The sequence below is a fragment of the Zeus faber genome (assembly GCF_960531495.2).
Source record: "Zeus faber genome assembly, chromosome: 1".
Classification (NCBI taxonomy): domain Eukaryota; kingdom Metazoa; phylum Chordata; class Actinopteri; order Zeiformes; family Zeidae; genus Zeus; species Zeus faber.
This window is the reverse complement of record NC_137193.1, coordinates 56,419,657-56,435,239: the sequence shown is the minus strand read 5'-3', so window position 1 is coordinate 56,435,239 and position 15,583 is coordinate 56,419,657. Positions and strand designations below refer to the sequence as shown.

General features: G+C 44.5%; 1 protein-coding gene across 1 annotated transcript; it reads right to left on the bottom strand.

Moving 5' to 3' along the window:
• Positions 1 to 3,316: 3,316 nt before the first annotated feature.
• Positions 3,317 to 13,585, bottom strand: sec16b (SEC16 homolog B, endoplasmic reticulum export factor; the record flags this gene model as incomplete). Its single annotated transcript, XM_079997754.1, has 23 exons — positions 3,317 to 4,547; positions 5,148 to 5,266; positions 5,349 to 5,441; positions 5,544 to 5,663; positions 5,795 to 5,823; positions 5,936 to 6,096; positions 6,232 to 6,397; positions 6,508 to 6,589; positions 6,775 to 6,888; positions 7,438 to 7,575; positions 7,814 to 7,919; positions 8,047 to 8,158; positions 8,254 to 8,371; positions 9,382 to 9,463; positions 10,345 to 10,442; positions 10,603 to 10,833; positions 10,953 to 11,091; positions 11,995 to 12,056; positions 12,156 to 12,307; positions 12,395 to 12,609; positions 12,708 to 12,804; positions 12,904 to 13,001; positions 13,266 to 13,585. 22 exons carry the CDS (start codon positions 13,583 to 13,585, stop codon positions 5,189 to 5,191), a joined length of 2,811 nt encoding a protein of 936 aa, XP_079853880.1. The 3' UTR covers positions 3,317 to 4,547; positions 5,148 to 5,188.
• Positions 13,586 to 15,583: the final 1,998 nt, after the last annotated feature.

Here is a 15,583-nt window from a genome sequence, read left to right as displayed (position 1 = left end):
CACCAGGGCCACGGCCCGTCTGGCGAATGACTTGTCTCGTGCGCGGTGGTTTCACCGATTTGCCCTCGCGGAGGATTGAGGTAAGAACCCAGTGGTGTTGTGAAAGTGAACATCCCAGCTTGCTTTTGGGATCCAGATGGAATCATATTCAGGGGTACAAGGATATACCATACATCATTTACATATATATATATAAATATATATATATATGTGTGTGTGTGTGTGTGTGACAAATAAACCTTTTGAATGTCTTAAATATATACAATTTATATATATATATATATATATATATAGTTATAGTTATTTATTTTTATATATATTATATTTTGAAAGATTCAGCATAATGCAAATCCAGTTGGAAATAATCAAAGCATTCCCAGATGATGATTTCATCAAATTATTTTGATAGGCATACGCTGATATGTTCTTTTCTTTGCAGGCCTATCCTAGAGAATACAGCAAGCCCCTTGCAAAAACTCTAGATCAATGCCAACCGATTTAATTGGCCTCTCTGAAATTCAATATGGCCGAGCAAATGTCTCCATGGACTAGCGACAGGTTGATGACGAAAAAGTACATTTCAAAGCGAAGTATAAGGAAGCACCAGGAGAAGCAGCGCGCTGCTCAGCGTCTCCCGGACAGGCCGGAGGGCAGCGACACATACCGGTCGAAGAGCGACGGCTCGTTCTGTAATAACGACACCAGCTCGGTGGGCAGGGACGAGGCCGGGATGATTTACCTGAACCCTCAAACACCCAAGTGGAGTCTCGCCGAGAAGTTTTCCGAGCTTTCACCCACGGAAGAAAGGGGACCTAATCATGAAAACCAACACCGTCGCCCGGAGCCGGACAAAATATCTCCGAGATCTAATAACGTACGAAAAGAAGGGAGCGACGGCGTCAAAGCCTCTGAGGCTCCGAGTAATCATCCGGTTCATCAGAAGGCATCCAAGGCCAAAGAGTTGAACGCCGACCTCAAAGGATCCTCCTCAGAGAGCAACGTGAGCAACTGGGCCGAGGAGAACGACAAGAAAATGAACACGGTGTTGTTCGACTCCTGCGTGGACGGAAAGCTCCCTCAGTTCTTCGCGGCCATGAAAAGGCGAGGCGTGAACGTCGACTCGGATCAGCGTCCCTACAAGTGCACCCGCTGCCATTGGGCTTTTAAAAAATATTGCAACCTGCAGAGCCATCTGGACACTCACTCGGGCCTGAAACCGCACGTGTGTGACTTGTGCGGCAAAGCCTACTCCCACCAGGGAACGCTGCAGCAGCACAAGCGCCTGCACACGGGGGAGAGGCCGTACCGCTGCCCCTTCTGCGTCAAGACCTACATCTGGTCGTCCGACTATCGCAAGCACATCCGCACGCACACTGGGGAGAAACCCTACGTGTGTGACATCTGCGGCAAGGACTTTGTGCGCTCCTCGGACCTGCGGAAGCACGAGCGCAACATGCACGTCAACAACAAGCCGTACCCCTGCCCGCAGTGCGGTAAGACCTTCAACAAGCCGCTTTCGCTCAAGCGCCATGAGCGCAAGCACCTGGGGGAGAAGCCCTTCGGCTGCCCCGACTGCGGCAAGGCCTTCGCCCTGGCCAGCCGCATGGCGGAGCACCGGAAGGTCCACAGTGGCGTCCGTCCGTACGAGTGCCCGGTCTGCTCCAAGTGCTTCACCAAGTCTTCCAACCTGCTCGAGCACGAGGCCATCCACAGCGGCGTGCGCCCCCACAAGTGCGAGGAGTGCGGGCTGGCCTTTGCCATGGCCTCCCGCCTGGTCCGCCACCAGTACGTGCACAACGGGGAAAGGTCGCTTAGCTGCAACGGCTGCGGCATGAACTTCAGCCAGATAGCCACGCTGAAGAGCCACCAAGAGCAAACCTGCGCTGGGAGGATCTTCGTCTGCACGGAGTGTGACAAATCCTTCCAGTGCGCCTCCAAGCTCACGGAGCACATGCTGATCCACGACGGCAAGGATGTCTGAATCTGTTTGAGCACAAGTGCTCTCCGCAGCCTTGGCGCTGTTCACTCCAACCGCCATATCCAAACGCAATGCCATTTTATTTATTTTTTATTTTTTAAATTTCATTGAGAAGGCGATTCACGTAACTTTCCTTTTGAAACGTACGGACAAAACAGGGTGAGGAGATGAGGTGAAATGAAAACCAGATTGTCATTTGAAGTCGCTTTTAGAGATTACAATTCCATGTCTTCACTGATTTACCAAGTGTGCTCCTGGTATGTAAGTACATTTAGAACACAAACTTGATGCCTGACTTATTTGCACTCTTGCCAAGGGCTAAAGCAACTAAATGTGAACGGGTGACATGTTTTTTTATTTATTTTTTTCGAGTTGTGTCTCTAGTTTGTTGTAGAGTTGTGTTTTTTCTAGTCAAAATGACAAGCGCTACAAGCGTATCTGGTTCTTTCAAAAATGAGCAGCTTACGGGCCAAAAGCTGATGCCACATATCAGTAGAATGTCCTGTATCGTATTAAGTATCTAAGTATGTATGTAAACGGTGCTTGTTGTTCAAACATTAATGTGTTAATGTGTTCGATTTTTAACAAAATACATTCTAAGTGTAAGGTTGTATCCCAATAAAGTGTTGTTTTTTGATGAATATGTTCTTTAAAATAAAACACTGTTTTAATATCGCTTACACACTACATAATATTTCTAGGCCATTTTTTTACTTACTCACCTACTTTAACTACAAATGGCCATTTAAATGTACTTTCACCGAATATGAGCCTTTATTGAGTGAAACAGAATTGATTTTGTAATTAAGCCCATATCATTATTTCCTCATATATTATGAAGGCGTGTGCACTTGATCATTTTCCATTGATTTCAGATTTGCCCAGTGGGACGTTCCCTTTAATATTCATCAAGGAAGTGGTAAAAAAAAAAGTGTAGAACGAAGCAGTTGGCAAACGGAGTGCGAGCCATTGACCTGGATGTCTCCACGTGTCGGATTCTCGGCCAGCATGTCCCAAGCACTTGGCCGTGCAAACTAATGGTAAAAGGAGACAGCACCTGCCGTCAGCGAGAGGGAGGGGGGGAGACGGCCAGGGGGCCTCCACGTGGAATTTCAGTTATTGTCCGGCAAACTATTTAAATCAAAATAATTTTAAAAGATAATAATTCCAATTTGCTGCTTTTATTACATTCTGGCTATCCCTGAAACGTACCCTTATACAAAAAGCAATAATGTAAAAAACAAATGTAACTCTTTATATATTTTATTGATTCTGTTATCAATTTGTTAATAAAGTATGACTTGTATTAAATGACAGAAGATATAGCATTGTGGCAAATCATGTCAACTTCAGCGAAAAGTTTTTTTTTTTCCAGCGTCCAAAAATATATCCGCATTATTATATTAGCAGCATGTAGAACAACTTAATGAAATGTCTCTAGGGGGAAGGTATAGAAAGGCTGAAGCTTAGTGTACAAGCTATGTGCCATGTGCTCCCCTTCCCCCCATCACATCATTAACTTTGGCACCATGGGAATGTGCAGTATTTTTCCTGTTGAATTCACAACATCATACGTCACATATAACTGTTTGTGTGGCGTGCACCTCACATGCCGACCAGTCTAGCCGGATAAAATAAGATCTTTATCAATCCCAAATTACATTACATTACACTTAACAGACGCTTTAATCCAAAGCGACTTACAATTGTTCAAACACCGACGGACGCAGCCATCAGGAGCAATTAGGGGTTAAGTGTCTTGCTCAAGGACACTACAGCATGCTAGCAGGAGGAGCCTGGGATCGAACCAGCAACCTTTAGATTACTAGACCACCAGCTCTACCGCCTGAAGTCGTTTACTCATTCACTCATTCATTTTTTTATATGCAATGCCCGATTTAGCTTGATCATGATTTCATGCAAATCAAATAATAAACAAACGATATTGTGTTCTTTTTACAAAAGAGGGTAGTTGTGCTTGACCAACAACTGTTTTTTTACAGAATATATTTTCATCCTCTTCGGGTTTTGATCACATAGTTAGCAACATAGCAACGATGTCTTTGAAGCAGTGTCGATCCAGCGATACCTTGAGGCCAGGCAGCCCTGGGGAGTCCTCTGCACACAGAACGCTTTGCTGTTGCCAGCGACTATTGACCAGGCCAAAGTCCTTAAGACATAATCGACGAATGGGGTCGGTTCAGACGTCTGATTGTCAACCGCTTCCTGCATCAACAATGCCATCGCTTTCTTTGGAAATACTTCCCAGTGTTATAGTTCCTCCCGAAAAGTCACGACATTGCCCTCAGAAGTGTTTTACCCCTGTCAGTGCAGTGTATTTCTGTACATCATACTGCATGGTAAGCAAGAACATGGGGGGGTGGGGGGCGAGGGGGTTGTGGTGTAAAAGGGCATCCAAAAAAAGAAATGTAGAGGGTGGCCCGGGGCAATGGGAAACTTGGGTTTGCGTGTGTGTGGGTTTCCTCCAACTCGGGTCAAGCATTTAAATAGTAGGTTTGTAGTTATGTCCAGTTTTAAAAAAGTGCATGGACAGCCACATTAGGAACCCCTGGGGACGTAAAAGAAATCAACAAATTACTACTGTCCGCATTTTTCAAAAATCCTTTATTTGCTGCAGCGTATGTTTGGTATGATGAGACGCAGTTTTACCTGCGACGTGTTCGCAGAAGTGTTTAAATGGTGTCTACCCTCTAGCTGTCGCCCTATGTACAAGATATGAATATATTTCGATAGAATTTTGACACCCGTCTACTTAGACGTAGCCACGTCATTGGTGGCCCAAACCAGTGTAATATACTACGTTATAAATTATTAATTACAACCGACGTACTAACCTATATTTTGTAGTTCTTCGTCTTGCTGCTGCTGGAAATGACTAAAGTTAAATACAACGCTAATGTCAGAGACCCATATGCTTATGATATAACAGGTCAAGACACATCAGTAAATAGTTGCTGAGCAAATGTCTGAATGTCAGGGACATAAGGACACGGAGCGGTCACAGACCCCATTAAAAAAACAGTAACGCCGCCACTACAACGCTGCAACAGTTATTAACTGGAGCATTCTGACTTTTGGGCCTTCCCTCAGGAGGGCCACCACTGTTTTAGACCAAACAGCATTGTTGACGAGTAAGGATTGAACTCACCGGCTTTCCCCCGAAAAGGGGTTGACCCCAGCAGCCGAGCACTAGGGTCCCAGCGGATGAGGATTGGGTTCCGCAGCGAGAGGAGGAGCTGAACAGAGTCTGGAAGTTGGTGACGGCCTCTTCATGAGAAAAGAAAAAACAATCATGCCTCGAGACGAAAAAAAAAGATTAAAAGTCACAGTTCATTGACGGTGCTCTTACTGTTTGGGCTGGGATGTTGGGCTCCGAATTCTCTTTTTGGTCATTTTTAGTCTTTGATTTGAACCAGCCACTGAACCAGCCTGCTTTAGTACTCTGGACAAACCAGAAATAAATTGATGTATTTAAATGGACATGGCAAGGATGCAGTTTGGGATGTGGTGTAAAAGGTGTAGGTGCGACAAAGGCTCCAGTCACCTGTGTTTGTTCAGTGCCGGCAGCTTCTGGGGCCTTCTCTGTTGCTGTCATGCCATGTGGGATGGTTTGGCTCCTTCGGTACACATCAACATTGGCCACAGCATTGACCTGCGCGCCCATCTCAAATGGTACACACACCCATACAGTGGATGGGTATCAGTTCAATTGCACTTAAAAAAACATGTAGCTTTTGTAAAATGGAATAGCAATGCCATCGCCATCATAAAAATGTAATTACAAACATCTCTCACCATGCCTTGTCCGGAGGACGGCGCGGCCCCTGTTGGAACAAGCACAGACACAGTATCATGCCTGACTCATACTAACCACATACTTATAAATAAACAAAACAATTAATAGTTTAACCATTTGTGCTTCGATGTGTCACTTACCGGCTGTTGCCGATGGGAGACCTCTTAATGGAGAATGTTGGGAAGCAGTTTGGATTTCGCCACTATCTGTGTTATGATAACTGGAGTCTTGGTTGCCAGCTACTTGGTGGACTGGAAAAGCATATGCCGCCATCGGTGGTGGGAGAGGATTGGCCTGTTGCCTGGAGGGAGCAGAGAAGCAGAGGGTAGTTCCATGACAGCTTGCCAAGGTGGTGCTCTGAGACGTACCCATCGACTCGGTCACTTTTCAGAGAGAGTCGATGGACGAGGTGCGCTGCTGCACGGGGGTTTCGTACCGCCACTCCTCGGTGGCCCTCAGGTGGTCCTGTGAGTGTACAGACGTTCCTTCCGTTTGTCCTGTGGCTCGCCATGCTGCAATTTCCTCCGCTTCTGTACCTCTGTGATAAGTGAGTTCAGCCTCCGCACACAGGACATCGCTGCTCAAATCCTCCAAGTCTGATTCTACTCAAAAATCAAAGACGAATAGAAACACCTCATTAGTCCAGCACAATAACAAGAGCAAATGTAAGAGGTTCAAGACAGTGCAATAATAACTTAGGACTCTATGTTACCTGAAAAGTCTTGGCTCTGACCGGCCAAAGAACCTCCATCGACGGGTGGCTGGTATATTTCACTATAATCATAATTTCCAGTCTGTGCAAAATCACATGTAAAAAGAATCATAATTAAACACTCCAAGACCTATGGGTTCACTACCTTTGATCTGAGTTTGCTTAAGCTTTTTAATATCAAGTTGCTTTGGCTGACATCGCATCGGAGCCGAACAGAAGCATGGTGGAAAATCAAAAGGCATTGTGACAAGGCCTTGGAGTTGTCACCTGGAAGCTACGGTGCCTGGAGCGCAGCTGCTGCAGCCAGTCCGGGTCCCGCACCGGTGCATGAGATGGTGCGTCACTGAGCGGGTTCTCTGAGAGTTTCAGCCTGTCTGCCAACTGGTGGTGGTGGGGGGGGGGCATAGATACATTCATGCATCTACAACATACGTAATTACACACAAAACAACGCAGGTGGATATTTTCATGTATACAAAGGCTGGATAAAATATGGGAAACAACACATGACTCTGATGGTGAGTTATATTAGGCAGATTGCCAATTAGCAGTATAATATGTCAGCTCTAAAAGAGGTTTGATAATGACCACATTGAGTGTGTGTGAGTGTGTGCGTATTGAAAGCGACACGAGCCTCATTACCCCTTGAGTGAAACCATTGGGCGGTTTCATGAAAACTCAAATGGGTTTCCCCAGCCACCGCATCTGAACACCGTTGAACCTTTATAAGAAGTTTTGGAGCCAATAGTGAAACAATAGATTTCCACCTCCATCACCCCTCAAAGAACTGGAGGATTTTCTTCCTGATGAAACGGTGCAACATCCCACTACCACTACTGAGGGCAAAGGGGTGTCCTTACTAGTTATTAGGTCTGTGATATTAATATATTGCTGGATGTTTCTACTCCCGGTGCACAGTGTGTTGAGTACCTTGATGACCTCTCCTGTTAGCACCAGGAAGGGCTCCTTCAGTCTTAGCAGGGCCTGTCCGACCACCTCACAGTAATGAAACGCCTGAGACGCAAGCCCGCAGTCCAGCAGACGACAGGCATAGAGGAACTTGAACACCTGACCACCACACATACGTTTCCAATGTCATTTGTCCAGTGTCCTCATGCATTGCCTTCACTGAGACAAACAAAGTCTCCACTACATTGATTTCATGAAATCCAACTGAGATGCTTCAGAAAAACACGTGAAGCTTCAATGCACACCATTATAGAGGCTTTAATAGACTTAAAGAGGGATGTAAAGGACAATGGAAGTTCTAACTCAACATAACATGTAAACAACATGTATAAACTACCTGGAAATACGGAAGACAATGATATTTTCCTCCAAGCGTCTGGCAGTACTCAAACAACTCAGTGCCCTGGATGGCGGTATTCCGGGCAAATTCTAAAAAGGGGAGCCTAGACGGGGGGAAAAACATACACGTTTTAGCATTCCTGGTTCCTCTGTGCCGTGGACAGTTTTCAGCATGGATCATTAGAACAAGAACGAGAGAGAAGGAGACAGAGGCTACAAGTTCATGCTCACCTGTGGCTGCTACCAAGAAGCACAAGCCTCTCTGCTTTTTTGGTGAAAACCCCAAAGGTAACGGATGCTGTGAGGTAGCACAGATGGGCCGCGTGGATAAGGCCCCTAGAGGCTGGAACAGAACAACCAATACAATTTAATTCCAGCGGCAGTCCATCGATCAATGTCAGAAGAATATATCTCCGGTGGTGGGCAGTCTGGCCTCACCCAGCGTGTCTCCCATGGTAACAATAGCTTTCTGCCGCATGCTGGGATCCCCCGTCTCGTTGGACAGCATCACGGCCAGATGAGGCTTCCAGTCCCCCCATTTATCACTTCCGCAACCCTGGGGGTACACCGTCACATTTAAAACACTCAGGGGTGAATTCACAAAGAAATGGAATTGAGTTCCACTTACAGCACCATGAATTGCGCATCAATTTGCGTCCGCTATCTGTGCCGTTTTAGCATCTGATTCACAAAAGACACTGCGGTAATATCTATCTATCTATCTATCTATCTATCTATCTATCTATCTATCTATCTATCTATCTATCTATCTATCTATCTATCTATCTATCTATCTATCTATCTATCTATCTATCTATCTATCTATCTATCTATTTATTTCTGAATTATACTTTATTAAACCATCTGGGGAAAATTTGGTGTCCTCTGCATTTGACCCATCCTACACACCCCAGGAGCAGTGGGCAGCCACAGCACAGCGCCTGGGGACCAACTCCTGCTCTTTCTGCTAATGATTTGGTCAGGGGCAACGACAGGAGTATTAACCCCTAACATACATGTCTTTTGTTGGGAAAAGGAGTAAAATAAACGCATCTGAAATTATAAAAAGAGACCCGTTATGCACTGCCCCCCGGGAAGATCCCAACAGGTTCCTTTACGAGCGTAACAGGTGTGTGCCTGTTATGTCTCTGTGTGGGTCTGTGTGTGTGTGTGTGAAATTCCACTCGAACTATATTGGGTCTATTGGTGCCGGTGTTTGTGAATTGGACGTTTTTTGCCATGAGGCTCATTTGCATAGGAAGGGGCCAACTTTGCACTTAATGTATGCATAATACCTCATTTCAGTACCCGCAAATAGGACCGACTCACTGAGATGCAATTTGCGTGGCAGCGCAGTCAGGGGTGCATTTCACTGCTGGCGTGTGCTTTGTGAATCAGACGCTTTCTTTTTCTGTTACTTGCGCCGGTTTAGCGGCCGCAAAAGCCGCGCTATCCTTTTGTGAATTCATGCCTCGGATGTAAAAGCAATCTTCTTTGATGGCTTTTCTCAATAAACTCTTTGAGACAAGCATTGTCGTGAAATGGCATTTTAAGGACTGCCGTTACCGTGGATACAGTGGGCGTCTTTCCAGAAAGCAGCTGAAACAGAGTCTGGAGGGGGTCACTGGCTGTTATCTGACCTGTAAACCTAAGAAACACCTGCATGTCATGGGACCTCTCACAGAACTGAGTGATTAAGGACTTAAAAAATCATACATTTCCAAATCACACATTTCCTTTTTTGCCGGTTAAAATCTGGTCTACCCTCCGATTGATCCGAGCCCGCCCCCGGTTATTCCTGTATCCAGTGCCCCCGCCCTCCCCCCGTCATGTGGGCCTAACATGTGTCGCGGCACATATAGCCGAGGATGCCGAAACGTGCTATGAATGGATGAGGTTACTTGTTTAATAGCTCAGAGAATTTGTGGTTTCTCTGTAGTGACGACAGAGGCTTTTACCCAGCGAAGGTTACCTTTACAAGGTGGACACGTGTCGGCCACTTGACTACACGGGGAAGGATGATTTACACTCTCCAAAGTGTGAATGGTGGATCTCATGTAAGGGCTTTAAATTGTCCACTTAAAATGACTAATCGTCCAGCGTGCAGAAGAAACACTCGTAACATTATGTAAAATGGCAGAGAACACGATCACTACGGCACACGGCTGCAGCGGGCCACTGGATGTTTTACAAGGGGCGGAGGTACTCGTCACATGGGAGACACTCACAGTTGGTAAAAACGACAACAACTGTTCTGTACGTCTCCTCCGTGTTTGACTTTTATTGCAGCGGTTCTAGTATTTCTACTTTGCATCCGTTTTATTTGATCACCTAGAATAAACGATTTGTGTCTAAATTTTCAGCATGCAAATTCAAAAATGTAATGTTAGAAAGGTATGGTTAAGTCCTATTTCAGATTAATTAAAATAATTTGCACTAGTAAGTAAGTTGACTTAGAGGCAGGATTTCTTCACAAAATATCTGTAGGAAGTTATGGAATAACAACGGGTGAACATCTACTTCACTCACCTGTTCAGCACAGTGGTATAGGACCTGTTGTCCATCTTACTGGCCAGAAACAGTGCATGCCCCCAGAGGCCACTGGCCATGGCTGAGTCCAATGCTTCCTTTGACACATTTGGGATGAGAATTGGTGGAGAGAAAACAAAAACACTATCTTAATTGACAGCTGTTTTATAAATTTGAGGGACTTCTAATCACAGGAGATATAAAAAAAACGTTACGTTCTGGTGTTTGAACAAAAAGACTGAATAGTGAGGTGAAAACCTTTTTTCTTCCCGCCAGGAGCAGCTTTGTATATTTGCGCAGATCCTGCACTGAGGTGTCAGCAACGGAGCTGGTCGGATGGCCTGTGAGCAGGTCCTCTCCCGTGCACGGCTCCGCCTCAGGTGCTGGACCCTCACTGAAGTCGATGAGTGTGGGGGCACTGCGCACCCAGCGTCTGTCTGAATGTGAGTCCTGGACCAGCAACTCGGCGATATCAGATCCCACTATTCGCTGTCGCCACAGAAATAAGGTGGTATTACTTGAGAACCATGTGTGGTGAATTCACCGCGAGCCACAAATGTAGGATTTCTGGGTGCTCGTCGTCCCACATAGCCCTGCACATAACTTACCCCGTTCTGTCTGCATAGCAACACCAGCAGCTTCCACAAAAGGGCAGCAGAGCTCCGGTCCTGCAGTGCCTCGTCTCTCAGGCAGGCATCTGCCCTCTGGTGGGCAAACTCGATGGCGTCTACTTTGTGCAGGTCTTCCCTTCAAAAAAAGGAAGTGATCAAAACACGACTAATGCCATTGGACAAGCAAGCAAATCAGGGCCAACGTGATGAAATAAAAGAAAACGGTTATCTTGATTTTCAAGTTTGCAAAGCTCTGCATGTACATCCAAAAGAAAGTAGCAAAGGAAGATCAAGGCATATTATTAAAAATAGAAATACATTAGATGCTCCAAAAATTTTGAAAAAAAGATAAAGGTAAGATGGAATAACATAATTATGAGATAGAATTTAAAAAATCCATAAAATAATCATTAAATATTTCAGGTGTTACCAAAATGCTACATATTAATGCAATGTGATTATTTTTTGTGGTGAATCCTTAACTTTGAATTGCCATTGATATTGCCGATTACAAAATCCAAATGAATCAACACAACATGAACACTTCTGTGTCGGTTGAGTGGATCATACGCTGGTGGAAAATAATGCTAATGCACAGGAAGTGATGCAGTTTACGTACTAATGTCAGAAAGAGCAGACGCGGTCTACAGACTACAGACGCGGTCATTGTGAGTTTGGCTGCTGGAGCTACTTCATAAAACAATCCAAGACCTGGCAGCCAGAAGGGAACATAAGAACCTTTCAAAAATAGTTATTGGCACTTTGACCAATGGAATGAGTTGGAAGACTATTTAAGACTCGAACATGTGCTGATGTCTTCTAACCAACTCGTCTAGGAACTGTAGTTCATCAGAAAAGAAAGCGGTTGCGTCTTTCAACTTGGGGGAATGTGAACAGAATAACGTTGAGTGTTTAAAGATGGTGGTGTTCACGGCCATTAATAGTAATATAGCACTTATCAGTGAAAGCATAAGAAAAATAATAATATTAATACAAGAGCTGTGGGGTCTAACAAAAAGAGAAAATGACAAAGCAGTACTTAGTTAAAGGCCCTGGGAACTTTCTCATCTCCAGTTGTTCTGGTGTCTCACCCAGAATCACCTGCAAAGAATGAAGTCATGACATCATCAGTTTGCTTTCCCAAGAAAACAGGAAAGTAATGGTCTCAACACCACAACGACACCTCCTCATGAAACGTACCTCCAGACTGTGGATCTCCAGCCGGGCGGGGTTCTCCTGCGCAGAAAGGCCCGGACTGACCCGGATCAGCCGGCCTGCCGGCCCAAAACTGACGACGGCATGAGGGATGGTGTATTTCAGAGGAGCTGTCGCCTGAGGCCTAGGTACGGGCTCTAAAAGGAATAACAAACCGACTCTGTCCGGCGGTGAACACGCGAGCAATGGAGTGCGGCTTTTAAGACGCTCTGCTGCGCACTCACCTGCATCGAATGAAGGAAGAGCAGATTGTGACACAAGGTCACCGGTCTCGGCTCCGTTGATGTACTGGCTCAGCTCACAGCTGCTGGAGGACAACCCTGAGTTTTTGGAACTGGCCAAGTTCCCGGGGAAATAGGAGGAATCCTCCCCGTTCTCCCCGGTGGGGGGGACATAGGCGCAGGCGTTCTGGGAGCCGTCTGATGGCCGGCGGTCGTACCTGACGATTACAACTGGAACGTGAGAGACGCGCAGACTAGAGTCATAACCTCAGGTGGCGCGTCGGGGTCGGCTTCCTGTGCACTTCTAACAACTGACCTCACGTATTCCACGTAGGAATTCCCAGAATGCTCCTGCTCGTACGTTCGCTCGCGGTGTGGCCTCCGCGGGTCTTCGTGAAGCCATTGGTCAGCGCCTTTGTTGTCGATAAAAAACAGTGCAAGTGAAATGAAATCGATATAATGATGTATACTTATATGGTGAGAATGAAACTTTTTTGGGGCCGTCCCAGTACCCAAGTGTGTACGCTGTCCTCTGTAGAAGTCATGGTCGTAGTAGTTGAAGTTATCACTGTATTCCCACGATCTGTTGGGCGGATAGCCCCAAGTGTGCCTGCAAACAACAGCTTATACAGGTAAACAATTTACACCTACAATTCTGTTAAGTTTTTTCTTTGTTATAACACGATTTTCATGTGCGGTGTTATTTACCAAAAACAATGTATCATGTTTGTTTGTATAGTATGAAGGCAGGTACACTCACTAATGACAGGTTAGGGAACTTACAGGTTGACTTTTAGATATCAAATTAATCATTAACATTGACACAACTTTTTTTGCCCCTTTTTTTTTGGAGAGGGCACAACACTGTACACACCTTGACTGCTCCGGTAGATCGTAACCATAATACCCATACTGGGAGATGTCGTAAGGACTGGGAATGTACTCTGGTCTGGGGGGAGGAGGACTGGTGAAATAGTCTCCGTGGTATGGGTCTGGATGAGCCCAGCGCCGGTCCCTCTCTCTAGGGTCAGGTGGTGGCGGTGGGTACTTTGGGTCCCTCTCCCTGGGGTCAGGTGGTGGCAGTGGGTACTTTGGGTCCCGTCCTTGGTGGGTGGGTTTGGGGAAGTTGTGTCTGTCCTGCCGGCCATGGGACTGCTGGCCAGTCTCTGACCAGTATTGACCTCTGGGATCCATGATGGTTAAACTATCTCCATCTGCCTCAAGCCTGTGACGAAGATACAGAAATGTATTTTGCTGTTGTATTTTTTCTTAGAACATGATCCTAATGGTTGTTAAGCTCAAGCAGCTCACCATCAATGTCACTCTTCTTTGCAGAAATAGCTTATTATATGGTTGAGTGGCCAAATATTGGAAAATGTTAGATGTTTAACATTTAGAACAGTCCATGCATTACTGTCTTGGTACTATACAGTACCAAGACATTACGGTTATAATCCCAGACGATATCTAGTGTCTCACATCACGATATCGATATCATGACGATATATCGCCCGGCCAATTTTCACATTATAATGACAGAAAATTAATACAAGTATTAGTATTTCGTCACGGAATCATACTCACAGCTTGGCCTTCAGTATATACGGTTCCAAAAGTAGTCAAAGTACAACCGCGACTGCCACATCATTCCCAACGCAAAGGCAACGTGAGGCAAGCGGCGCTGAGCGATAAGAAGGGGGTGAAGTTCAGGGAGGAGCGCGCGCGCTGCAGATTGGAGGATTCATTACGAAAACATACATTCAAATGTGACTTGTCAATGGAAACACGATTCGACGACACGGTGTTGCCTATTTATATAACTTCCGACTGATTTGCGTGTATCAAGTTTGCATTTCAGAACTTTTCCACAACTTCGTCCGCCCGGCAGAACAGAGGAACACGCCCTGGGAGGTTGGACAGCTGCACGATCCAAACAAATGAAATACTTTAATACACTTTCCAAAGTGTGGCGATTTTCCGCCCGAGCCGTCTCGACCTGACTCGTCTTTTTAAATGAAAACAAACAGGGCAGCGGAAAACAAAACCTTGCTCGAGCTGTGCCACGTTGTCTGGAGGGATGCAGGCGCCAAGGAGGAGAGTGACGTCACTGTCTTAGAGTTCAGCTTCTGGTTCGTAAAACCGATCCGGGTTCAGTTTGAAAAGCCTGCCGGCGACTTTCGTTTTCAGGCACTGTACTTTTTTTTATGCAATTCTCTATATTATTTTTATTTATTGATTGTCTATTATTTATATATTCGATTTTATTATTTTCGCGAAAAAATCCAAGGTGTGCAGCCCAGCGAGAATCATAACCTGACAGATATTTAACGTTTTATATACGTTTTATACATTTACACAACACAGCATCATTTATTATAGTGATTTATTGGCACTAATATAAGAGAATTGAATAATATAAAATATTAACAATATAAATTATATACAAATAAAAAAGAATATAGAGTACATGTATAAAATATAATAAAACATAGATATATAACATGAATATTATATATGATATTATAATATATTATATTGTATATCAAACAAATAAATAAGATAAATAACAAGTAAATAACAAATAATTATAAAATAAATAAAACAAATATAATCATCGTCATCATAATATAATATAATATAATATAATATAATATAATATAATATACTTGTCGATTACGCACATTTTTGTGTTTTTAGACCTTATAGAACTTATTGTGCGGAATCACCGGCTGTCATGACATTTCACTGCATATAATGTATGACCGTATGTGTGTATGTATGTGACAAATAATCTCTTGAACTTGAATAATATAATATAATATAATATAATATAATATAATATAATATAATATAATATACTTGTCGATTACGCACATTTTAGTATTTGTAGACCTTATAGAACTTATTGTGCGGAATCACCGGCTGTCATGACATTTCACTGCATATACTGTATGTATGACCGTATGTGTGTATGTATGTGACAAATAATCTCTTGAACTTGAATAATATAATATAATATAATATAATATAACTGATGCAACTTCCACACAACATACACCTTATTCACCACAGTCAAGTGAAACTTCACTTTTCCTCTGGGGAAAGCTGCGGACGTAAACAAGAGAAGAACCCAGTTGCACTACTGGCCCCACGCCTCAAAACGGTGTGTGTGCAACCCCGACACAGAACACG